Raw genomic sequence first — 26,290 nt, forward strand, 5'->3', positions numbered from 1 at the left:
TAAATGAAATCTTTGTGGTGGAAAAAATGGAATTTTTGGAGTTATAAAACTTAATGAAGAAAAATGCAAGAGAATAAAATTATAAAAAGTAGACTGAAGTTGATGAAAATATAAATAGCATTCTGAAGCTTAAAAGATGTCCACGAGGCCAAAAACCCTTAATGCGGGGCAGCAAACAGGAACACGTGGTTTTCTCCTCTAAAAATGAATTGTGAATCAAAATTGAACTAAAACAGTTTCTCCATTGCAGAAAAATTCCTTCCAATGAAGCTTAATTAGTGATAATTGAGTACCTCTCCATTTCTGTTTCCAAGCATGCGGTGGCTATTGCGGAGGAGCAGCCGAAAGGCGGTGGCCGGATTCGGATCACGCGGTTCGTTTTCTTTATTCGAAGTAGGGTTTAGTGAGGTACGGAGGAGTGTGGCGACGAGCTGTAGGGCGGTGCTGCTGCCGCGGTTCGGCGGACCGGAGGTGCTGGAGCTCCGAGACAATGTCAGTGTCCCCGATCTCAAGCCTAATGAGGTCCTTGTCCGCGCTCGCGCCGTCTCCATCAATCCGCTCGACTGCAGGGTCAGTTTTTTTCTGGTTGTTTGGCTGTTTCAATCTGAATTTCGAATTACGTGCGGAATTAATTTCTTTTATTATTCCGATTGAAAATGTATTGGTGTTTCTTATTTATTTATTTAGGGTGTCTATCGGTTATGAATATGAGATTTTGCTTCTGTGATTTTCTACGAAATGAGTTGGTTTGTATTTAAGTTTTCAACTTGGTCTCTATGTATCATGAACGAAATCATAGCTAAAGGGAATATGGCATTTGAATCTCTGAGTTAGAATTGATAAAGTAAATTGAATTGTTCTGCCATCAAGCTTAGATAGGTGACTTTAATTCCTTAGTTGCAGGATATCGCGAGACTGGGGACTCGTGCTTTTAATTGGGAACTATTGTTGGTTTTGAGTATCGTTCAAAGATAAATAAATCTGGTTTTCGAATAGGAGAGAAGTATAGTCTAGAGTGTTGTTAGAGCTTTGTAATAAAATGACTTACTCTTAGAAAAAGATTTCCCCGATTAGAGATAGTATCATCTTCCTCTAAGATATTAAGTTCTATCTCATAAGATATTTAAGCAGGCTTCAAGTTTTGTGATGACTAATGGTCTAATATGAGATAGCATATAAGTGGTCAACATTCTTATGGAAAGTGTAAATAATAAAATTAGTTTATGTTGACTACAACATAAGAATGAGCTACGTATGATAGGCATCATCTGTTTGTTTTGTACAAGGTAGTTCACTGCTCTTGCACTTTTTTGACCAATGGAGGTGTTTAAACTAGTGCTCTTATCTAAATTTTATTTTTGTAGTAACAGTTGTGCTGTTTCGTAATAAATAGAGAAATAAAATTTAGTAAAGACACGTAGATTGTGATGAAACTGATTCAAGCATTATATATATTTTTCTTTAACTTCGTAGGTTGTTTTGTTTTTCTCTTGGATTGTGTTGGAATTGTTTTTCATGTTTTGTTTCGAAGTCACTTTTTGTATGATTACTTGTTGAAATCTGATAGAAATGGAATTTGTAATATATCACGTATTTTGTTGTAAAACTGTTGAGTTGAGTAGGATTCCTGATCTAAAAGAGGAGCCTGTAAATTTATCACTCCATTATACAACATGTTTATACTTGCAAATACTGTACGAGGCCATTTAATCAAATTGTTATGGTTCTTGATTATGAAGATAATATTTCTAGCCCATAATTCAGATGAAATTGGTATGGGTGTTAAGGGGGTCTCACTTTCTGTAACTCTGAGTTTGGCTTGAATAATCATTTTTCACGTGAAGTCCGTTTTATCCCATCTGCTATTCTGATTTTATTAATGCATATGCATTGCATCCTCATGTCTTTTCCATTTATCATAAACTCAATATTTTTCAGATGCGCCAAGGCTATGGCCGTTCTCTATTCAAACCACTCTTACCGTTGATATTAGGCCGTGATATTAGTGGTGAAGTTGCATCCGTTGGAAGTTCTGTGCACTCACTTAGTGTCGGTCAGGAAGTGTTTGGTGCTCTCCATCCTACTGCAGTGAGGGGTACTTATGTTGACTATGCCATTCTGGCAGAAGATGAACTTGTCTCAAAGCCAGAGTCAATTTCACATGTGGTAGGTGTTGTAGTAGAGTTCAGTTGCTTATGAAACTTTCAACATTTTCTCTATTGCTCTTGTAAAGATTCTTCTCTTTCTTTGTATTGCTGTCTTTCGCTCCTTTTGTGTATCCAGGATGACCATTAAGTCAATCTTGCATTACTCTTCAAGTAGATACTTCTATAATAGAGTATATATTTCTGTAATCGACAGGAAGCAAGTGCCATTCCTTTTGCTGCCTTGACTGCTTGGCGTGCACTGAGAAGTACAGCTAATATAAAACCGGGGTATGTTGTAATAATTAATATCGATAAAATTTAGAGTACTCTTTGTGAATTATCTGACAAAAGTGGGAAGAGTGCTCTTGCATAGACGGCTAGTCCGAGTATATGTTTTATCTATACTGCATTGACTAATTCAGCCAATGTACTTATTCTTTAAACAGCTCAGCTTGATCCTCAAATTTAGTAACATATTAGGAAATACCAAAAGAGCAGTTTAGAGATCATCACAATGAATTATTGCCTTGTTCTAAATTAACATGTCAAAGAGTGGCATTGTATTGATACTAGGAAATGAACACTTGAAGAATTGAACTATTTGTTTGCTTCTATGTTTAGTTTAATGGGGTGGGGGGTAATTCTACAATGAGAAGTAAAAGCTGCATTGTGTACGCGTGGCCGTTATTCCTTGAGCCGAACACAATCACTGATTTCTTATAGAAATTGGTTTAATCTTGGAAGTTGGGTTTTGATAAACGATGCAATTATTTATTTTACTGTAAGTTTTTAGTTTATTTTTAATCTTATGAAGTATCTTAAAAACAAGATAAAGGCTACTTGAACTCAGTTTGTGATTTCGAAAAGTGTGACACGGTTCTCCTTGAGTGTAATGGTTGATAGCAAACTTAACATGACACTCTAAGCAATTACACATATTCATTTGTTAGTGCCTTTCCGATTTTGCTAACTTGATTATACTTTTGATGTAGACAAAGGGTATTAGTGTTGGGTGGAGGAGGAGCTGTAGGCTTTTCCGCAATTCAGCTTGCTGTGGCTGTTGGATGCCATGTCTCTACCACATGTGGAGGCGAAAGTGTAGGTCGTATGTTGGCAGCTGGTGCAGAGCAGGCTGTTGACTACACGACTGAGGTTGTGATGGACTACATCTTGTGTAGTGTAGTTATTGTTTTGATTCTTCCATTTGAATTGCTGCTTAGCTACTTGCATTCAATAGTTTTGCTTATGTTTAGTTTTTAATTATCATGTGCATCAAATTTGCAGGATTGTGAGGTGTCCATTAAGGGGTATTTTGATGCTGTATTGGACACAATTGGGGTACCTGAGACTGAAAGGATTGGTGTCAATCTTTTGAAGAGAGGTGGCCATTACATGACATTGCAGGTATGCGGGAATCAACCTCATCTTCTCCAAACAAATGGCCATCCAATATATATATATATATATATGTGTGTGTGTGTGTGTGTGTGTGTGTGTGTGTGTGTGTGTGTGTGTGTGTGTGTGTGTGTGTGTGTGTGTGTGTGTGTGTGTGTGTGTGTGTGTATTACTTTATTTTATTTTTTGATGAATAGCGTTTGACTTTTTTTCTGCTAGGGAGAGGCTGCATCCTTGACTGATAAGTATGGAATGGTGGTTGGCCTTCCAATGTCAACAGCAATTTTATTACAGAAGCAAATGCAATATCGATACTCTCATGGAATAGGTGCGTTATCGTCATCACCTATTTGTCTTTTTTTTTAGGGATATAAAGTAAACTCTTCCTTAGATCTTCCTTTCAGTTCGTTTGGTGCCATGCCCAATATGTACTCAATGTATAGTACTCTACTTTTAAGGATTCAACATCCTAAAAGCTCTACCGATGCTGCGATTCTACTAATGGATAATTTTAGTATTCACGAGATCATGTGCTATAATATATCAATTTTACTTCCCAAATTTTCAATGTTGTCAATGTATTAATTTTCCGTCCTACTAACTAGTGATTATTGCATGGTACAGAATATAACTGGACGTACATGAGGGCTGATGGGGAAGGTTTAGAAGAAATTCGTCGGTTAATTGAGGCTGGAAAGCTGAAAGTACCTGTGGAGAAGACGTTTCCGATTACACAAGTGAGAGAGGCTCATGAAGCCAAAGATAAGAGGCTTATTTTCGGCAAAGTTGTTCTAGAACTCGATTAGCTCAGACCTACTATATAATATATACATACAGATGAAGTCAGCAAACTTGATATTTCCTTGTGTAAAGTGAGGCATAAATGTGTACGTGGGAGTTATGGCAGTCCAGTTCCTCAGACCGACCCTTAATAACCGGCGAAGCATCAGTTGTTGGAATTTGTACTCGTGGCAATCTGTACATTCTGATAGCAAATTGAATTTTGTTAGTTTTAGTTATATGTGAGAAAAAAATATAGATATTTGCGCTTGGTAAACACATTTCAAAAAGTAAGATGTTAAATGTCGTTTCAATTTTTATAACCGTTCTGACATTAAATGTTGAAACACAAAATTTGTAGTTCCTCGAGCTGTTTTTCTAATACAACTTTAATCAACTAGTTGGATGTCGGGTAGCCAGATTTGAATTGTAATTTATATGCACAATTCTTTCACCTGACATCCGATCTAACTGGTTCAAATTGTATTAGAAAGGTCAAATTTTATGCTTTTGAATAGATTGAAAAAAGTCAAAATCATATTTGGAATCAGAATGTGCCAGTGAAATTAAAACGACATTTAACACCTCCTTATCGAAGAGGTCCAATCATTAACAATCCTTTCCAAACGCAAAAAACAAAGTAAACATAAATTATTTCGGGGAGTTAGATTCTACACATGGTTATTTACACTGGGTGGATTTAAACGGTAGATTTGATTAAATGGCTATCCAGTAAGCACACATACACATGTGTGTGTGATTTTGTGCTACGAATGAAATTCAACCAGTGTAAATAACCATGTGTAGCATCTAATTTCCGCCTCTCTAAATAAATTGGTCCCTTTCACACTTAATTGGCCTTATCCGTATAGCCCTTTCCTCTGGTGGGCTCAAAGCCCAGTTACATCAATTCTCAAACCTAATCCAATATAATGAGTGGGCCCCACCTAATCACTTTCCCAATCACAAAACATGAAGAATCCTGTCAAAAACCTTTTTCCCTTTCTTCCAATCTGATTGGAATTTTTTGCTTTTGCCCAACCAACAACACACCATATGGCTTTTTTGTCTTCTTGTGGTCAAACCCCCTTGCCTTATCTCCAAGTTAATCTCCTTTGACCGATCATTTATTAACCGGTCATTTTGCTTTATCAGCTTTATTATAACCGGTCATCTAATTAACATAATTTAAAAGCTTTCTTAATCCTCCGGTCATTTTTGTACTTTGTTCACCCGTGGCTGTCTAGGATGCGCGTGGGAGGAGACCAACTCTCGGGGCCTAGCGCGTGCATCTTTTTTATGCAGTGAAAGCTATGTATCCCTATGAGGGTGTTGCACACGAACAGTGAGGAGCGTGAGTAGGAGGTTGTATGTGTACGAATAACTAAGACCCTTATCACGTGCGTTCTTGGTTTCTTGTGTTTCACCTCGTCCCTATCGACCTGACCACATGTGATTCATCATCCCGATAGTACCCCTGCTTTCTTAACAATATATCATAAACGCCACTGCTTTGTCGTTTTCTGACCTTTTGACTATATACCCTTCCTTCAAAGTAATGTAAATTCTGAAGCAGAAGCTTAATAAATTCGAATGTTTCCTCTTATTGAAAAAAAAAAAAAAAAAAAAAAAGAATAGTTGCCAGATAAAAATGGATTTAAGGAAGTTGCGAGAAAATATTTAATACAAAATTTCCATTTTTATTCTAATTTTGTACTGTATTCATATTTTATATTTGCAAGATGTATTTCATGAAATATTATATATTATCATCTATTCATTATTATAACCCAAATTTTTAAATTTAAACCGAAAAATTACAATCACCTACCTGAGATAAAATTTATTTAATCAAAAACCCTCTATTTTTAAAGAATTTACATCTAGTCCCCCAGTAATTTGTAAATTTGTTACATTCACCCCTCTATAAAAGGGTGACGTAGGAAATTTACAAATTGCAGATGATGAATTTAATTATGAAATCTATATATAATATAAAAAGAGGATCTATGCCCTCAATGATTGACATGTGGCAAATGATGATGTCATTTGTCAAAATTCCTTAGTTGGAGTTCAATTGATGAGGTGGATTCTTCAATTGATTAGGTGGTATTTTTATTTAGGTATGTTTTTAAGTTCTTTCCTATTTTACATTTACACAATCATTTAATAATTACTACATGTATATATATTATTTTCAAAGTTAATATTTTATAAATTCGAAATAAAAAAAATCGTATTTATATTTTCAGTATTTCAAAATATATTTATTGAAAAAATTCACGAAACTCAATTTTTTTACGAATATTCAAATAATTTTCATAAAAAAAAATAATTTTTTAAATACTAAAATATTAAAATAAAGGAATATGTTGTTGTTGTTGTTGTTTTTTTTTTTTTTTTTTTTTTTTTTTTAATTTTCAATATTTTGGAATATTCGAATATCCATTCCATTAAAAGTAATAATAAAAAAATATTTTATTTTTTAATTGAACTATTTAATAAATATACAATATTTTTTGTATATAATTTTTATTATACCATATTTCAAATTAAAAATAATTATACTATTTAATAAATATGCAATATTTTGAAATTTGAAATTTTAACAATTTAAATGCAATATATTTTAACAATCTAAATGTAGTAGGTTTGTCAGTATATTTCGAATACACTATTTAATATATAATATGTTTCGAATTATACACTAGATTATGCATTATATTTGTCAATTACTATTTCAAATTATCGTGTATTACATATCTAAAATATCAAATCACCAATACAAATGAGTCTTTAATATTCCAAAATTCCTTCATATCATCTTTGATTGATTTAATTTACACTTTAATTCAAAATTCAATGGTAAAAAATAAAAATCGTATCTTCATATTTAATGTTTTTATATTGCAAGATTTTTTCCACAAGTTATTATTTTATTTTTTTGGGTTGTTTCCTTTTTTTGTTTGATTTGATTTCATTTACTAATATATAAATCTTTTGAATTTTTAATTTTTTCATAGAATTAAGTTCATTTTCAATACTATATAAACCCCTCAATACAATGTTCATTTCATTTTTATCTACCGCCATTCGATTACAAAGTGCACAATTTTCGTATTATACAGTTTCATATTACATTTTTTTTATCATTTCTTATAGATTATTATAAGTATATATGCATAGTTTTATATTTATAATTATTTTAATATATACATATTAGTACTATTTGTATTTCTTTCTTTTGGGTTTTAATTTTAATATACTTAATTTTTTTAATTATTTTCATGCAGTTTATTAAATAAAGTCGTTCGTACTTTATGAAGATCAAAAAAATTGTTTGCGCTCAGTGCAAACAATGTGTTCTTTGCAATGTGTTCTTTGCAACGCGTATTTTGATCCTAATTTCGATCCATGTATGTGCGTCTCATGTAGGGAATCAATCAAAGTCGTTCCACGCTCTGGATCTTGCATTGTATGTGGGATGACTGAAATGGAAGACTTCAAATCTTTCTTTTGTTGTGGTTTATGCGATGAGGCTTTTATACATGAACGATGTATTCCTACAAATCATTGTTGGACCAATGGATCCACATGGAGGTGTGATTCATGTGATTGGTTATTTAATATGTGTATGTACCAACCCTTTGCAATTCAAGAGAATCTCAATATTGCTGATGTTGAAGCGGTGGATAATGGCTCGATATGTTATTTTACAAAAAATATTTACACATTATGATATGCACAAACTGGTACGTCATTTTTTATATATATTTTTCTTATTTAATAGATGCGTTTTAATGTGATTATACTTTTATTAACAATTTTAATTTTAATTATGTTGTAGCACCTGCGCAAAACTTTCACCGAGACTACTGGATTGGTTGCCAAGAAATATATCCATGTTGAATACGAAGAGGGTTCATTGAATAAAATTAGTTTGTATGAAGCAAAAAATAAATCACGCGGGGTATACCTCACAATTGGTTGTAATTCGTTTTGTACATCGAATCATCTTATTATTGGCAACACATATTCGTTATCGTTCGACGCCATAAGAAATATAATAAAAGTTACGAACATAGAATAATTTATTACATTTTGCAATTATGTTTGGTAATTATTCTAATGTTTTTATTTTCTACGTCTTCATGTCTTTATGGAGTATCCTAGATATAAATATTTTAATTTTGGTGTGATAATATATATTTTATTAATTTCTTGATACATCTATATATACATTTGTTTTACGTTTATAGATTGTTCCAACTGTATTTTATTAATTACTAGTAATTCATCCGTGCGATGCACGGATCAATTATTATTTTGGATAAAATAAAACGAACGAAAACTTTGAACAATTGACATACATGTACATAATACAAAAAAAATGTTTTATTGAATCAAAATATACATTTGTTTGTGATTTACCTTCATATTCGCTGAAAAATCTTTTGTGTACACAACATTCATCGTAAAGTTAGTTATATCGCCCGATTCTGAGTTGATAAATATATTTATCTCAAATCTACTTTTAACTCTGGACATTGCGGCGTACAATTGCCTATGCCACCCTAATATGACACTAATATTACACTAACAACAACTACTAATACTAATACTAAAACCAACATTGATTACACTAATACCAATACTAATATTAATACTAAAACCAACACTAATAATACTAATATTAATATTAATCCTAATATTAATACGATGATTAATACTAATAGTCTAATACTAATATTAATATCAACACTACTATTAACCAACCCTCAATAGGAGAGTTGGTACCTAGCATTTACCAATAGGGTAAAGGTCTAGGGTTCGAGTCCCCCCTCCCCTACTTCCCTTGTAATGGACTTGAATTTACTCAAAAAAAATCAAATAAAAAAATCAACACTACTATTAATAATAATACGCCAATTCTAATACGAATATTTAATGTTTAAACTAATACTCATACTAATAGTATTATTAATATTAATACCAATACTAATACTTATAATAATAATGATAATAATAATGATAATGATAATGATATTCATATTGATACTACTACTGGTATTAATATTGATACTGATACACATACACATATTGATACTGATACCGATACTGATACTAATACTCATACTAATACTATTATTAATATTAATACCAATACTTATACATATATTGATATTGATACTGATATTCATACTCATATTATTAATATTCATACTCATACTCATACTCATATTGGTGTTTTATTGATAATGATATTAATACTGATAATGATAGTGATGTTAATACTGATATTGATATTAATACTGATACTGATACTAATACTAATACTAATACTAATACTAATACTTATACTAATATTAATATTAATCATAATATTAATACGATGATTAATACTAATAGTTTAATACTAATATTAATATCAACACTACTAATATATATATATATATATATATATATATATATATATATATATATATATATATATATATATATATATATATATATATATATATATATATATATATATATATATGGTAACTATTTAAATGAGTGTAGAAATGTTAAATAAGTAAGAACTTAAATACGTACCAAAATTAAAATGTCAACTAATCAATTGAGGAATACACTTCATCAATTGAACTTCAACTAAGAAATTTGGAGATATGACATAGACATTTGCCACATTTCTTTCATAGATGACATAGATCATCTTTTTATATTATATATAGATGGTAAATACAGTTTTATTTACAATAATAATAAAAATTAACAAATAAATATGATCCAAATTTATTGAAATAAAATTATAGAAACGGATATAAACGTACAAATTAATAATAATGTATGTACATATGAACAAAATAGATAAAAATAAGCATTATTAATGGACACAAAAATTAATATTTTTACAAAAATATGTAAACGCTAATTAATAATCTATTACATGCTCAATAATCTATTATATGTAAACGTTAAATAATCTTTTTCATCGAAACCAAGCGTACAATCATCTCACATATAATCAAAAGATGGAAATGCATAACTATTTTTTTATAAATCCATCCTTAAAATATACACGGATCATATTTATGCGTGTTATACAACGTCGCAGGGCTTCTCTCTTGCTAATGTCGCCGCGTATAACATAAACGATGATATCCATGGATCTGCAAAAACAAAAAAAAAAAAACAAAACAAACATAAGTTATATTGTTATACGTACACATACATCATAAATATTCAACGGCAAATAAATGCTTCAAGCGAACACATCGATAAATACTAATTGCATTATGAATTTACAAAACAAAAGGAATAAAAAAAAGAGTTTTAGATGAGGACCTTAGTTTAGCATGATTATAACAAAATATGTAGATAAAGAGAGAGATGAATGAGTTGGGGTTGAGAGAGATTGGGGGTATTTATACTTAATTTTCACACACTAAATAAGTAAATAAAACGATTTTAAGGAAATCATATATTTTTTATATTAGTTAATGTATATATAAATGCATATATACTAAAACATATATATATATATATATATATATATATATATATATATATATATATATATATATATATATATATATTGTTATTATTTCTCAAGATCAGAATTATTAAAATACAAAACCTTACTTTGATAACTCATTGAAGTTGCTCTAATCAATCATTTTTTAACTTACCTCTATGCACATCCATGTTGTCGATTTATTAATTGCATCTTAATTATTATGCTTAATTATTTTTTTTCTCTTTTTTCTTTTTAATATTAATCATTTATAAATAAATTGTTAGGTATCTGGCACGCCAAAATTTGACCGGGTCACTTCCAAATATCAGTTCCATGATTGCCCTTCAGACCATGTAACCAATATTCCCTCTATTCTCATATTATTTGTCTTTCTAGAGAGTTTTTTTGGGCTCAAATGATTTGTTATTTTAGATTTTCAATAGAGAATTAATTGCATAATTTTTTATTTTACCCTTTATCACTCCTAATTATTAATAGTTGGGCAACAATTAATGTTAAGAATATTATATATATATATATATATATATATATATATATATATATATATATATATATATATATATATATATATATATATATATATATATATATATATATATATATATATATATATATATATATTTGTTTTCTTTAGATAACGCGTTGAACTTATATATTGACACTAATAAATAATTACATCTTATTCATCCGGTAATGGTTGATTTGGCAACAGTTTCCTGTGTTGCTGTATCAAGATTCAGATTAATGCGTAAGAGTGGTGTTCTGAATTAATCTCCACTCATGGAGTTGCTTGTGACATTTAGTTTGATTGTTCCAACGTTGTCAGTTTGTATTTATGTGGATTTTTGTGATAAAATGAAATGCAATTGTTTTATTTATTTTTGAATCATTTTAAATTTAAATCTTCGATATTTTTTAATTCATTGGTTTTTTAAATTAGTGCAATTATTTGATCTTTGAATGAATCCATGTTTCCGGTCACGGTCTATTGTATGTACCGTTGTATATATATATATATATATATATATATATATATATATATATATATATATATATATATATATATATATATATATATATATATATATATATATATATATATATTCTTTATCTACGTAATGACTTTGACTTATATATTGAAAATGATGAAAAATAACAGGTTATTCGTCATCTGGTCGTATATCTAATTGTAGTTCCGTGGTCTTCTTTAACAATATTCAGATTAATGTGCAAGACTGGTGCATTACTTTGATTTGAATCTCGGAGTTACTTGCTACATTCAAACGTGGATGGTGCTTAGAACATTATCCGTTTATTTTTTATGGAGACTTTTTATTTATAAATTAATATACGAATTTGTTATTTATTGTTCAATTGTATTTTTTTACATTCTCGACATAATTTTTATTCGTTGGTTATCTACATTAACTCATTCTATGTTTTTTAATTAATCCCCGTGCATCGCACGGGTGAGTTACTAGTAATAACAGATTTTTTCATAAATAAACTTTAACTCGGGAGGCGGTTATAATTTACCCAAATTTAGATTAATCACAAATCGCAATCAATTAAAATTACAGATTCAACTGTACAACCACAATTTTGCGATGCATTGACTACTAAAAATACAATAATACATTTCAAACTAATTATATGTATAAATGTGTTTTTATATACATAGACACATGTGCTATGTATTTGTATACGTATATCATAATTCGTGATTGAGTTGTATTTTGTGAATTAATTAATATGATCTGGCCACGTTACACTAGACAAGGACTTGAAGCAAGAATAACACATCACAACCACAATTATGCAATGTATAGTTGTCCCCTTAATTAGAATCCCATCATTCTTTTTAGCTCCAATAATATATAATAATAATAATAATAATAATAATATATACTTTAAATTATTTAATTGTGATTTATATTTAGTTTAAACAACTATTTGTTAGTGGATTAAATCAATTAATTTGGTGATGAACATGTTGCATGGGAAATAATTGATTCATGCATGATTTGATATTGTTCTAGGATTCTCATATAATATGATTATATATCCAACCCACAAAAGGGCAATATAATAAAGATAGTGAAATAAGTGGGCCAAATTGCAAAAGTAAATGTTCTTTTCTGGGTGTGTTTTCATGTAACCTTGGTTGATTGGACCCCTTTTTGTCTCATCAATTTAGCCAACTTTTCTTCAATTGATATTTTGTCCAATCAATGCATTATTGAGGGCAATTATATTATTTGGCGTTGTCCATAAATTTTGAACATACACAATTCCATATATATTTTACTATTAGCAAGAGATAGTATTTTACTATTTACTCAGTTTATTAGGTTTTCTAGATAATTCATATATATTTATTAATTTTCTTAATACATGACTAACGAAAAACGACAACTAAAATGAATAATGGTAAAATATAAAAAATATATTTAATGCATTTTCGAAACCAGAAATATTATAAAATAAAAGGTAAATTATAATCACCCTGAGGTGGTTAATTTATTAAAAAAATCCTCTTGTTTGGATAATTACATATGTCCCTCAACTATGATTTTTTCTTACACTTCCATCCTTATGGTAGGTGTCAAATTCAACATAATCACAATCTGATATATGCAAGTCTAAAAAACACATTATGATTATCTTGCATTAAAATGTTGAGTTTGAATGAGATAAATCGGGTACAAAAGTGATAGTATTCCATAAAATCTCGAAGATTCGATTAAATTTAAAACCGCAAGGGTGAACGTCTAAGAAAATTTATAGTCGATGGGTGATAGTAATTACCATAACAAAATGGGTATTTTCGTAATTTAACCATACCTCAGGGGTTGTAATTTACCCTAAAATAAATATATTTTCTTAAACAATAGATAACATAGAACTAAATTATTAATTTTTTTACTATGTGTTTCAAATTTGTAGGGACACCTAGTTTAGAAACAAGGACGATTATTGATTAAAGGATAAATTTAGAAAAAAAAATCCTCTTTTGTTTGAGTAATTACAATTATCTGAATTTTCTTTACATGTCTGTTTTCATGATGTCAAATTCAACATAATTTTCTAAATTTCGTGGAATATTCTCTAGTTTGTACTTGTTTGGTACAAAAAATGCAGTTTTTTGATGCGCCACAATCTGATAATTACAAGCCAAGACACACATGATCTGATGACCATCTTGTTTCAAAATATGGAGTTCAAATGGTGTAAAGCGGGTAAAAACTAGAGAATATTCCACATAATCTAAAAGATTCCACTAAATTTGAATGAAGATGTAAGAAAATTCATAGTTGAGGGGTGGTTATAACTTATAATTATTCAAATATACGGGATTTTTTCGTAATTTGACATTATCTCAGGGGTTGATTAAAAAGTAGGGAAAAAAACCAACCAATGAGGTGAAGACAAAGTGACAAAGAGCATATCGCCATCTCTCATTTACTCCAAAAACACACACACACACACACTCATGTGTTCTGCAAACCCCACAATACAAAACACAGCTTTTATTCACTCACTCACTCACTGCTGTATCTTAATTTTTACTCCACAATCAAAATCCAATATACACCTCCACCACTCGTCAATGGCGATAAGACACTATTATTAGCTACGCTGTAAAAATATTAAATTTAAAAAAAAAAGAAAAAAAAGAAAATGGATTTGGAGAGACCCCATTTCCGCACTACAAGCACAGGTAGCAGCAGTAGCGCCACCACCACTACAACAACTGGCGAGCTTTTCATTTGTTTCACCTCTCGCCTCTCCGCCTCCTCCTCCTCCATGAAACTCACCAAATCTATTCTCAGCCCCGGCCGAGCCGCCCGCGACGGCGGCGGCGGTGGCCCAGTCTCCCTCTCTTCGTCACTCAGCCGCCGCCTCCGCACCAACGGCAGCCTCAAAGGCGGCGCGTCTCCATTCTTCACCAGCAGCGCCACCGGGAAGAAGAGGGGCTGCGCTTTCGAAAACCCGGAGCCGTCTTCCCCAAAAGTGACCTGCATTGGGCAGGTGCGTGTGAAGACCAAGAAGAAGGTGAAGCAAAGCCGGAGCCTTTCGAAGCGGCGGAGTGGGGAGGTCATGAGTTTCAGAAAGATTGAGCATGGTAACTCCGGCGAACGCGACCACCACCAAAGTCAGGAGCAGAGGTACTCGAATGCCAGTGGCGGCGCACATTATCAACATCAGCAGCAGCAGCAGCAGCAGGCGCCGGAGTGCCTGCCACTAAGGAACCAGAGATGGGTTCATCTGCCAATCTCGATCTGCGAGGCTTTGAGCTGCTTGTTTCCGTGTAAGAGCTCCTGTTTTTCGACGGCCGGCGGCGAAGAGACGGAGAAGGCTGCGGCGGCGGCCCATGATGAGAAGCAGAATGGTACTGAAAGGGGATGCGGGGCGGTGTTCGCGAGGTGGCTGGTGTCGGTGAACGACGGGGAAGGAGGGAAGAGGAGGGAGATTGAGCTGGTGGTGGGCGGCGGAGACGAGGAGGAGGAGGAGGAGGAGGAGAGGGTATCAATGAGGAGTTCAAGAAGACACGTGTTCGAGGATTTCGAGGTTAAGGATGATAGAATTGAAGTGAAGGGGCAGATTAATGAAGAAAAGGAAGAAGTAGAAGAAGGGAGAGTGAGCATTTGCATACCACCGAAGAACGCTCTTCTGCTAATGAGGTGCAGATCCGATCCCATGAAAATGGCTGATCTCGCCACCCGCTTTAGCTGGGATGCAAAAACTAGTACCCATAATCATGATCAGGATATTAAAGAAGAAGAAGAAGAAGAAGAAGAAGAAAACGAGGTTGTAGTAGTTTCTGAAGAAGAAGAAGAACGTGAAGGTAATAAAAATGAAGTCTTTGAGCAAGAATCTAATCAAGAAGAAGAAGAGGAGGTTTCAATGGAACAAGTAGCGGCGGAAGACATTGTTAATGGGGATGAAGAATTAGTGATTATTAGCAGTATTGATGAGAAAATGGTTGATGAAGAAGAAGAAAAGGAGATAGAGGAGTTGCAGCAAGAGATTCTTGGGAATCTCCAAATGTTTTCTCAACAAGAAGAAGAAGAAGAAGAAGAAGAAGTTGAGTCCAATATGTCTTCGTTCGAACATCTTTTAGACCAAGAAAACCCATACCACAATCAAGATCAAACTAATTGTCTAATCAGCCAACACGAAGAAGAAGAAGAAGAAGAGGTGCAAAATCCTAACTGCCATTTATCATCTCCATCTACTACAGAATCAGATGAAGAAATTAATGTTGTAGTTCAAAGTAATGAAGAAGCTGAAGAATCCAATATCTCTTCTCATAAAGTTTCAATCTTGGAAATTATTAATGATGGTCAAGAACACCAGATCAAACTCGAGCCTGCAGAAATAACAACTCACACTACTGAAAATGCAGTGCAAGAACAAGAACAAGAACAAGATGAAGAAGAAGAGCAGACAACTGTAATACTACCGAAAGAATCGGAAATGGTGGAGAACCGGGAAATTGAAGAACCGGTGACTAAGATTGAAGAAGAACCGAAGAAGAAAGTACTGCCGGAATGCTTGCTGTTAATGATGTGCGAGCCCAAGCTATCAATGGAGGTTTCCAAGGAAACATGGGTTTGCACCACCGACTTCGTCAGGTGGCTGCCTGAGCGCCCGCGGAAGCCTGCTAAGTCCGCCAAATCCGGCGGCGGTTGCGACCACGCGCCGCCGCCGTCCAAGAGGAGGCTCAGCATTGACTCCAAGCTGAAGCCCGTCGCCGCCCACGCGCCTCCGTCGGTGGCGGAGGATGGCTATCGTTACCAGCATTATCAGCCGCCGCGGTCGTCGTGCTCTCTGCCGGCTGCTGCTGCAGCGGCGTCGATGGCAACCATGATAGAGCAGAAGCTGGTTAATGCGGTGGGGTACGAGCCGTTTGTGCTGACCAGGTGCAAGTCCGAGCCGATGAGGTCGGCGGCGGCTAAGCTTATTCCGGAGTCGTGCTTCTGGAAAAATGCTGTTACGAAGCTGGAGCCGCACGGGCGGGCCGCGCTCGGTGTCGGCGCGGCTGGAGTCGGATTCTGAGCTGGCCCCGCGATTAGGATGCTGAGCTGGCAAAATATAATAATGAAGGGGAATCTTTAAGGGTTTAGAGCTGTCTGTAAATTTTTATTTTTTTTATTTAAATCTTTTGGTAATACTCTTTTTTTTTTTATTATTTTTTTTTTAGAATTTGATAGTCTATTTAATTTCGTGTAATAGATGGAAGTTAATCTAGTAGTATTAGTTTGCATCTCTTGTGTATTATTATGTCACTATAATTACTTCATATATGTCCAAATCTTGATTTCATTATCTTTAATTAATGAGTCTATGACCAGCAAAGTACTTTAAATGCTGTCTTGAATAAGGGAAGACCTCAAGACCAATGTTGTAAGAACTGAACCGGACCGGTCGGTCGGACCGGTTCGACCGCGACCCAGTGATGAGGCGGTCCGGTTTGGGCTTCAAAACCGGGAAAATCTAAAACCGGGGTCAAATGATCGAAACCCGGTTCAACCAGGTAAAACCCGGAAACCGGCGAACCGCATTCTACAATTGCGTATTTGACGTATAATACGATGAATATAATAATTAGCCTAAATCTTTATATAGACACACAAGCTAGCCACGTGCCTCCATTAATTAATAGTAATCTAATAAAAATTATACACTAAGCACATGAAAATTGAAATAATTAGCTCATGACTCCATGCATTTGTAATGTTCTTTTGAACTTTGAAGTGCGTGTTGTGTGTGTTTGTGTTTGTGAAGGGACAATGCTTACCGGGACAGGCTGGTTTTTTTTAGTACACAAATTTGTTGTATTTATTTGTCGATTATAGTATATTGAATTAAATTAAAAAGTTGTCACACACATGTGATCAAAGTTCAACGTTGGAAAAACAAATACTCTACTTTGGTGAATTAAATAATAATGATTTAAAGAAAAAAGGGATAATGCAGTCAAATGGGAGGAGTGGGGTTGAAAAGGCTGCCCTTCCCAAAACTCAATGCCTTGCCCACTTATTTAATATCATCCATCATCATAATATTGTTGCAGGCCTACTCGGAGAAATTGCAGCAATACCTAGTATTTTTTTATTTATAATTTATAGTCTAATTTACAATATATTCATCATCCTATATATATACTATGAACATTTATGACCTACCCATATGTAGTTGCTTAATTTTGTGGGGATGGATTGTAGCCGGTGTAGAGTTTATTTGAAGATACGTAGCTTGATTATTAACTGTTGATCTGTTGATTATTAACTGTTGATTTGTAAATAATCTAATACATGGTTGGTTATTTAATCCCGTCAATAATTAAAACCATCTTAATATATATGACCATATGTAGCATTTCAATGACCTTCAGAGTGGTTCATGTAATTATTTTAATTTGATAATTGAGTTCATTTTGAATACATAAGTTTTAGTTGATAATCGACCATCAACTCATTTGTTAAACTCGGACCGATAGTTTCAGTTCATTCATGAATGGTTGGATTGATTTGTAAATGTAGTATTGAAAAGTAAAAATTGACCGATAAACGACCATTTTTTGCCATAGACGACACCGATGACTGAACTTTGTTTGTAAGTTTTGACGAAGTAAGCGCGATATCTCTACGTCAGCCTGAAATGCTGCGGGAATCAAGATCAACCTTCGTTCCTGCAATACCAGGACTGATTTCTCGACGTATAAACTCCGACAATCAAGTCAGAAAAGATATTTTGTACATATGTTATGTATTTTTTTTTGAAAAGAGCATTCAAAAGTAAAAGTTTGGATGAACCCATATTAATATATCTCTCATTTCTTAAAATGCAAGCTTAATTTGGAGTTTTAAACCTAATCACCTTCTTATTTGAGTCAGCCGCATCTAACGGACTTTTAGGTTTGGAGTGTAAAAAAATCATCCGCTCGCATAAAACTCCGACTCAAGGATAAGACTTAATCTTATCTCGTATCGTCACCGAGGTTAAATCGCATGTTTCCTATTTTTAAGGTTCCATGTATCATTTACGGGGTTGGGCCTCAATCGGGCGCTGTTTTGCTTTGGGCTTTATCACTCTCTCTCTTTATTTATGTGAACGTACAAGGCCCATGTGGACGAAGTAACCCATATCATAATCCAAGCAAACTCATAGAAATTTCTATAATAAATTTGAGATTAATATTTAGCTTAAATCCTTTGTCCAAATGCAACCTCAAAGTTTTCATGCTTGCAATTTGTCTTTACCTGCCTCCCTCTCTCTCAATTCCTTTTCAAAGATACAGCTAAAGATGCGTACGAATCAATTAAAAAACATAAATAAAAAAAGAAACAAAGAGGAGGTCAAATTTGAATATAGAACATGGAAAACAACGATATTAAAACATTAAATACAGTTTAATCAGCTGGAAAACACGACTAATCATATTTTAATTAATACACACCCATCTCTCCATTAACATTCAATTAATATTACTACATTAGGATTATCAACCCACCACAACAACCACAACAAACCAGTAGTCAACCATACCAAATCAAACTCTAAAGTGAACAACTATCCTTAAACATTTGTACATAGCCTAAATTCATTGAGAACTCATTCAAAAGCCACTACAGAAAAAAAAAACCTAGGATTAAAATCAAATGAGGCCATGGGAGAAAGATTACCTCGACGTTATTCTCGTCCCGTCTGGCTTACTCCTCATGCTCGGTTATCATCTCATCCTCGTCTACAGATATCTCAAGTGCCCTCAATACACCGTCATCGGTTACGAGAATCACAACAAGCGAGTATGGGTCAGAAGAATGCTTCAGGTCATCCACTAAAAAAAAACAAAAAAAAAAAAACCAATTACAAAAAAAGGACCGTTTTTTCGATACTAAAAAAATTTTCTTTTCTTTTTTACCGATTTTTTACAGGTGGAAATGAAGGACAGGGGGCCGGCAATATCCGTGATCAGCAGCAACATAACTGCAGCCACAGCACTTTCGACGATTTCCTTGGTTTTGAGTTCAGTGATAGGGGCTTGGATCGGAAGTTCATCGATGGCTAATATTTTCACGGGGAGATATATATACGGTAATAGAAGCCAGTCGATTGTGTACGTAAAGTACGTATCTCTTCTTTCTTGCTTCTTGGTGGCTTTCGCATGTTTCGTTCAGACGGCTAGGTATTTCGTTCACGCTAATTTTCTTATAAGTATGCCGAATAACGATATACCCGTGGGGTGCGTGGTGAAGGAGGTGATTAGAGGGAGTCATTTCTGGCTTGTGGGGCTTAGGTCGCTCTTCTTCGCGATGAGTATGCTGCTTTGGATATTCGGACCCATTCCCATGTTTCTTTGCTCGGTGATTATGGTTTTATTGTTGATGAGTTTCGACAGGAATACGACGCCACTTCATCAGTATAAATAAGCATTGAATCTTGTGCAGGATGGATTACTTTGTTGTTTTAGGAAGGTTTATTGTAAAGTTTTTACTCATTTTGCAGCATTGCTGAATTAATAAAAAGATTGACTTTTACGTGTTCGTTTCTTGGATCTTTGCACGACAACAATTAACTCGTTCGGCCAATCTCGTTTTCTTGGTGGTGTTTTTTGTAAAATAGTTCAACTTACGGAATAATTCACTGACGGTAAATTGATCGATTAAATTTCTGAAATCATAACGAATTGGGTAAAGAAAAGGATGGGAGAATTTGAATGAAAATTCAGCAAATTGCAGGTTTAAAATTTCATATGGAAGCTTAATAGGAGACATGTTGTAATAATTGAAGTAGTTGTTGGGCAATAATTACCCCATATGAAGACTCAAAATAGCTAATGTCAACGGTCTCACTATCATGGAAATACTAGTGTGTGTGTGTGTGTGAGAGAGAGAGAGAGAGAGAGAGAGAGAGAGAGAGAGAGAGAGCAACTAGTTATTTTTTTAAATCCCTCTCTCCAATTCCAGATCCTTCCATCTAACATGTTTAAAACTGATCATTTACCACTAATTAAAATAAATAAAACAATTAACCAAAGGGCAATTTACCTACCAAAAACCCTTTCCGAAAACGACATACATGAATTATGAATAGATTATATATATGCATGGCCGACGACCGGAAAGAATATTAGATAATGCAAGCTAACTTTAGCTGACCAGACCTAACCCCAATATAATCAATAAAATTAATGACCCACCACCATAAATATCTCTTAATAATCTAATAATTCTTGATCCACAACCACATCACAAAGAATTGGCAGCATCATTTTCCATCCAAGAAAAAAGAAATGGGGCTAACATGGAAGGAAGAACACCTAGATTTTATTCTAGTCCCGAGCGGTCTACTAATCATGCTCGGTTACCATCTCCTACATCTACACAAATGCATCAACCGTTCAGAATCCACGGTCATCGGTTACGAGAATTACAACAGAAGGGCTTGGGTAACTAGAATCTTGCAGGTATGGATCTATCTTTTTCTAGCTCTACATTTTACTCGATTACCTATCTCTATATATATTGAATTCAGAAATAAAAAAAGAAAACATTACTTTACTTAATTCAACAGCTCGAACCTAAAGAGAGAGGGCAAGCAATTACCGTGATCGGGGGCAATATATCAGCAGCGACTTCATTTGCGTCGGTCTCTCTCACTCTGAGCTCTTTGATCGGAGCATGGATCGGAAACGCGTACCACAACGAATCCATCTCCACCAGAATATACGGAAACACGAGCCCCACGATAATATACCTCAAATACGTATCTCTTCTGTCTTGCTTCATGATCGCATTCGCTTGTTTCGTTCAGGCAGCAAGGAGTTTGGTCCACGCCAATTTCCTAATCAGCATGCCGAACTGCGAGATGCCTGTGAGCAACGTCGAGAGCGCTGTAATAAGAGGGAGTAATTTCTGGGTGATCGGTCTCCGATCGCTCTACTTCGCCACCAATTTGCTGCTCTGGATATTCGGGCCGATTCCAATGTTTGTTGCCTCTGTAATAACTGTTGTGCTATTGCACTTCCTTGATCAGAATTCATCACCCCTGCCGCAGTACGACCCACCGCCTGTGGTTTGTTATGGGGTCGCCTCTGACAAGGAAATGACTGCAGTCGTTAATGGGATTCCTGAGGAATCACAGGAAATTCGAAATGGAAAATTGAGTACGAAAAGAAAATAGGGTTTTTGAAAGTTTTGAACCATGAGAATGTAATGGAAGACTGTATAATTGTCTATGTGCTGAATGTATTAAAATTACGCAGACAATGGAATAAAATGCCAAGATGCCTTCTTTTTTTGATAACCAACTCGGGGAACTCAATTATACATGGATTTACATTGTATCGTAGTACAGATTGCATGTTCGTAATAAAATTCGGCACTTCTCTTTTATCCATTATTACAATATGTCACTGGAACCTTGATCCTCACTTGTGCTGGTTGTTCCGGAACTATCCGGATCCGATGAGTCTTCGCTGTCACTACTGGAATCATCCATAAAGGAGTTAAAGGCAAGCTGACCAGAGTAAAGAAGTAACCCTAGAGAATTGATGCCAAAAACAAATGTAGCGAGGTAACATATTCCGTTGATGATTGTCCTGCGAGGAGTTGATGAAGGCAGCTATTTAGTCTAAAATCAAGAAAGAAACAAATTCGATATGGGAGTGTTACCAAAAATTACCTGATGGTTATAGTAATCTGTCGAACCTGGAAAATGATATGCAAAAGTGCAGAGTATTAGAATGCATAAAGTTGAGCTATACAAAGTGCAGAGTAATGAATAACCACAAATATAAAGCTCGTTCTTCTCATATCAACCACAAATTGCCTCATTTTGTATATAAAAAAGCCGTTAACGATAAAATTGGTTGTCACACGTTTTTCACAGATTGTAACTTGTGATGAATATGATAGTTAAACGAGACTAAATATAAGAAACGCACTGAGTAGTTATCTGGAATCGTTTGGCGATTGAGAGAAGCTTCGACAGTGGTTGTAAATTTGTAGAGAATTAGTGCAATCACACCAGCTGAAAATGCCCCAAGAAATGCCTGAAAAGGTGAAGTGGACGACTTGGAATTATCCGGCAATAAAGTTACCGATTTCAGGCTCTCCATAGCTTCCTCAGTCAGCGATTTCTTTACCCCTGACGACCTAAATTTCTGGTTCAACAAAATTACCAGTTTATAAAGAATCTGCATTAGAGCTGTATAAAAAATACATAGATGTGTGTTTTCAGTTTAACAATGGACTCTAACCATGTGGATGAGCTGAACACAACTACCAAAAGAACTAGATTGAATAACTAAAATATATTTTTTCGTATAGAAACTCTTTTGGGACTTTTATCGAACATATAGACGTCAATTACCGACATCGTGTAAGTGTTATCAATACACCATCGTCACCAGAATGAATAAAAGCAACACAAAGAAAAACAAATGCGAAGATCATTGAAGGAGAAAGACGAAAAACGTAGGGCAGAATATACCATTTCTTTGGCACGCTTTGCGCGGCGGCGGAGGGAGCGAAACAGAAATAGGCCGACGGCACCGGTGAGGAGAACGCTGGTGGCAGTTTGGAGAGGCGTGGGGTCGTCGTCGGTGGCGAAAATTGGCGGGATAGAAGGGAGCTCGACGGGGCCCTCCTCCGGCGGTGATTCATCTGTAATGGCGGTGGTGGTGAGTTCTTGAGATAGTTGGGCAATCCATGGTTTGTGGGCGGAGCAGCGGGAATACCAGTTGGTGGGTGTCGAGGGAAAATTGAGCGAACGGTGAAATGGAAATGGAGAGCGTGAGGGGAGGAGGAAGTTTGCGGAGGAGAAGGGGAGGAGCTGCCGTTGAGTTAGCAACATCTCTGGTGGAGCTTTCACAGAGGAGTGCAGCTGTTGAAACAGAAAACTCAGGAGGAGAAAACCATATCAAGAAAAAGGTACAATCTCTAAAGCACGTTGTACAACTCCTCCTATTTGGTCGCATAGTAGGCCCAACTAGCATAACTTTTAGGTAAATTACACCTACACCCCTGATGTATGTTAAAATAACTTTAAGGTCCATGTGATATCGGTAATTACAATCACCCCTGATACGTTATTTCGATAGATTTCTAACGGACTATTAGTTTAAATAAATGGTCTAGACAAAATATAGAGCTAAGGGGTGACACGACTCCCCCAACATTTCTTAAATCACTCATAGCTCTATGATGTCTCCACAACTTTCTAAAACTAATAGTCCGTCAGAATTCTATCGTGTATCCAATACAATACATTATCCGATTAGAGTTTTAAACAATGTTTCAGAGGGTGATTGTAATTACATATACCATACAAACCTTAAAGTTATTTTAGCATACCTCAGACGTGTGAGTGTAATTTACCCTAACTTTTAATAATGTATATCACTGAAAATACAAACAACAATCCTTGTGGTATATTTAATAAAAAGAATTACAAAATAGATAATACATTTTTATGTATTTATTATATAATATTAATAAATAAAAAATAAAAAAGTTTGCAGTGGCTAATAAGCTGATTAACAATTAAAAATGGACTCGAGCTTGTTAGAAAATTCGAGTTCAAGTTCAAACTTTTATCGGGATAGCTCATCATATTCTTGAGTCGGCTTAACTCATTGCTCTTTTGTGAAAGTCTACGAATGAGGGCCGTGAGGTCGAATTTTACCGGCGTCGAGTTTCAAAGAATAAAAAATAAAAAAATATATAATGAGTAACATTTCAAGCCTATAAACACTTCTCAATAAAGTACTTAAATGCATACCCATTAAGTAAGACATTAAACAGTCTTTATTTTCGGTTCTCGAAATAAGATTAAACACAATTGTATTATTGGATCGTGAAAGCCAATAAACAATTTCCCAAACTTCTAATTAACATTTAATAAAGTTCAATTATTTTAGTTAATCGTTGCTAATCTTACCAATCAAATGAAACAAAAATCTTATATATATTCTATTGAATTAAATTAAGAAACTATGCTTAGTTTAGCATCAAGATTCGTGGCGCACATTAGACGCCACAGCCCTGGCCCAAAACTTGATTTGCGCCTTGATCTCGTCCGTTGATCTCTTATTAGTTTTCTCTGCACTGCTACTTAAGCTCCTCTGTGTCTTGAGCTGATTCATCTTTTGGCTTTGAGGCCTTGTTAATGATCCATGCCTCGATATCTGTCAATTTATCCATAAATAGTATTAATTTGTGTTTTACATTTACGGTCACCATAATCTTCTTCCACGTCCACTCTTGTGGTGTCAAATTTAATAGAATCTTCTAAATTATATGAAATATTCTTCAGCCTGTACCCGTTTTACCATTTCGAGCTCCATATTTTGAAACAAGACGATCGTGCTCTTAGCTTATAAATATCAGATTATGGTGCATAAAAAACTGCGTTTTGCACAAAACGACTACAAACTAGAGAATATTTCACGAAATTTAGAAGATTATGTCGAATTTAACACCATAAAAGTGAAGTGTAAAAACATTCATAGTTGAAAAGTGGTTGTAATTAATCACCAAAACATGAAAGGATTTTTTTTAATACGATGACCGTAATTTACCCTATATATATAATAAGAGAAAAGTTGAAATAAAAACTAGTACTAATAATATATAGTAATTGGTACCTTATAATTATTAGTTCTGTGAGGCATGATGATGTTGTTGTCTGAATTAGAAGTGTTGAGAGAAGCTTGCCTGATCAATTTCCCCATGGAATATTCCATCTCTTCTTCATCTTCAAGCTCTTCCATTTCTAGGGTACTATCTTTTCTCCCCATGGTACAAGATTCTTCGTACAAAATGATCGATTTAATTATTCTATATATATATATATATATATATATATATATATATATATATATATATATATATATATATATATATATATATATCAAGGCAGAATATTTGCAGAAGAACCAAAACTAAGTTTAATTTGCAGGCTCTACTTAATTTCTCACCATACATCATATATCTGTATATATAGAGACACTGCTTTAATAAAATATTTAATTTGTCATGATGAGCACTGTGATCCATAACCACAAGAAAATACAGTTGAGATTTTTCTTTTTTTTTTTTTCTTTTTCTTTTTTTTTTCTTTTTTCTTTTTTATTTTCTTGGTTCTTGAAAGTTAATTATATGGTTGTGATCATCTTCATATGAAATGGCAAAAAAGGCAAAGTAAAAATATGGTTATCTGTCAAAATTTGGGTGATCGGAAGCCATGTGATGTCTTGATGTCTCATTGCCATATATGCTACACATTCATTGTTCTAATTATTATTATTATTATTATTATTATTAATATTATTATTATTATTATTATTATTATTATTATTATTATTATTATTATTATTATTATTATTATTATTATTATTATTATTATTATT

General features: G+C 33.9%; 6 protein-coding genes across 6 annotated transcripts; 4 read left to right on the top strand and 2 right to left on the bottom strand.

Moving 5' to 3' along the window:
• The first annotated feature begins 72 nt into the window (after positions 1-72).
• LOC105967880 (GroES-like zinc-binding alcohol dehydrogenase family protein) lies at positions 73-4,640 on the top strand. Its single transcript, XM_012992479.2, has 7 exons — positions 73-570; positions 1,939-2,166; positions 2,362-2,435; positions 3,140-3,299; positions 3,432-3,551; positions 3,762-3,870; positions 4,167-4,640. Exons 1-7 carry the CDS (start codon positions 316-318, stop codon positions 4,346-4,348), a joined length of 1,128 nt encoding a protein of 375 aa, XP_012847933.2. The 5' UTR covers positions 73-315; the 3' UTR covers positions 4,349-4,640.
• A 9,644-nt stretch (positions 4,641-14,284) lies between these two features.
• On the top strand, positions 14,285-17,206 carry HCF243 (Serine/Threonine-kinase pakA-like protein). Its single transcript, XM_012992468.2, has one exon. It carries the CDS (start codon positions 14,548-14,550, stop codon positions 16,927-16,929), a length of 2,382 nt encoding a protein of 793 aa, XP_012847922.2. The 5' UTR covers positions 14,285-14,547; the 3' UTR covers positions 16,930-17,206.
• Positions 17,207-19,371: 2,165 nt separating this feature from the next.
• Positions 19,372-20,420, top strand: LOC105968772 (uncharacterized). Its single transcript, XM_012993440.2, has 2 exons — positions 19,372-19,706; positions 19,812-20,420. The coding sequence occupies exons 1-2, from the start codon at positions 19,536-19,538 to the stop codon at positions 20,304-20,306; spliced, it is 666 nt and encodes a 221-aa protein (XP_012848894.2). The 5' UTR covers positions 19,372-19,535; the 3' UTR covers positions 20,307-20,420.
• Positions 20,421-21,043: 623 nt separating this feature from the next.
• Positions 21,044-22,186, top strand: LOC105968448 (uncharacterized). The gene is made up of 2 exons (XM_088811530.1): positions 21,044-21,343; positions 21,451-22,186. Exons 1-2 carry the CDS (start codon positions 21,170-21,172, stop codon positions 22,057-22,059), a joined length of 783 nt encoding a protein of 260 aa, XP_088667656.1. The 5' UTR covers positions 21,044-21,169; the 3' UTR covers positions 22,060-22,186.
• On the bottom strand, positions 22,148-23,844 carry LOC105967860 (uncharacterized). The gene is made up of 4 exons (XM_012992461.2): positions 23,371-23,844; positions 22,823-23,041; positions 22,561-22,586; positions 22,148-22,477 (listed from the first exon to the last, which is right to left on the bottom strand). The coding sequence occupies exons 1-4, from the start codon at positions 23,731-23,733 to the stop codon at positions 22,279-22,281; spliced, it is 807 nt and encodes a 268-aa protein (XP_012847915.2). The 5' UTR covers positions 23,734-23,844; the 3' UTR covers positions 22,148-22,278.
• Positions 23,845-24,706: 862 nt separating this feature from the next.
• Positions 24,707-25,726, bottom strand: LOC105968762 (uncharacterized). Its single transcript, XM_012993430.2, has 2 exons — positions 25,526-25,726; positions 24,707-25,066 (listed from the first exon to the last, which is right to left on the bottom strand). The coding sequence occupies exons 1-2, from the start codon at positions 25,676-25,678 to the stop codon at positions 24,890-24,892; spliced, it is 330 nt and encodes a 109-aa protein (XP_012848884.1). The 5' UTR covers positions 25,679-25,726; the 3' UTR covers positions 24,707-24,889.
• Positions 25,727-26,290: the final 564 nt, after the last annotated feature.

Source organism: Erythranthe guttata, chromosome 13, assembly GCF_056151865.1.
Source record: "Erythranthe guttata isolate IM_541 chromosome 13, IM_541, whole genome shotgun sequence".
Classification (NCBI taxonomy): Eukaryota; Viridiplantae; Streptophyta; class Magnoliopsida; order Lamiales; family Phrymaceae; genus Erythranthe; species Erythranthe guttata.

Bases quoted from the DNA above. Each gene is read 5' to 3' on its own strand.
- LOC105967880 (XM_012992479.2), top strand. From the start codon at position 316: ATGCGGTGGCTATTGCGGAGGAGCAGCCGAAAGGCGGTGGCCGGATTC. The intron at 2,167-2,361 runs GTAGGTGTTGTA...TGTAATCGACAG, and splicing joins CAGAGTCAATTTCACATGTG to GAAGCAAGTGCCATTCCTTT. The intron at 3,552-3,761 runs GTATGCGGGAAT...TTTTTCTGCTAG, and splicing joins GCCATTACATGACATTGCAG to GGAGAGGCTGCATCCTTGAC.
- HCF243 (XM_012992468.2), top strand. From the start codon at position 14,548: ATGGATTTGGAGAGACCCCATTTCCGCACTACAAGCACAGGTAGCAGC.
- LOC105968772 (XM_012993440.2), top strand. From the start codon at position 19,536: ATGAGGCCATGGGAGAAAGATTACCTCGACGTTATTCTCGTCCCGTCT. The intron at 19,707-19,811 runs GTCATCCACTAA...GATTTTTTACAG, and splicing joins GGGTCAGAAGAATGCTTCAG to GTGGAAATGAAGGACAGGGG.
- LOC105968448 (XM_088811530.1), top strand. From the start codon at position 21,170: ATGGGGCTAACATGGAAGGAAGAACACCTAGATTTTATTCTAGTCCCG. The intron at 21,344-21,450 runs GTATGGATCTAT...TTAATTCAACAG, and splicing joins GGGTAACTAGAATCTTGCAG to CTCGAACCTAAAGAGAGAGG.
- LOC105967860 (XM_012992461.2), bottom strand. From the start codon at position 23,733: ATGTTGCTAACTCAACGGCAGCTCCTCCCCTTCTCCTCCGCAAACTTC. The intron at 23,042-23,370 runs GTATATTCTGCC...TTGTTGAACCAG, and splicing joins CAAAGCGTGCCAAAGAAATG to AAATTTAGGTCGTCAGGGGT. The intron at 22,587-22,822 runs GTGCGTTTCTTA...ATCATTTTCCAG, and splicing joins CGATTCCAGATAACTACTCA to GTTCGACAGATTACTATAAC.
- LOC105968762 (XM_012993430.2), bottom strand. From the start codon at position 25,678: ATGGGGAGAAAAGATAGTACCCTAGAAATGGAAGAGCTTGAAGATGAA. The intron at 25,067-25,525 runs GTACCAATTACT...ATAAATTGACAG, and splicing joins ACAGAACTAATAATTATAAG to ATATCGAGGCATGGATCATT.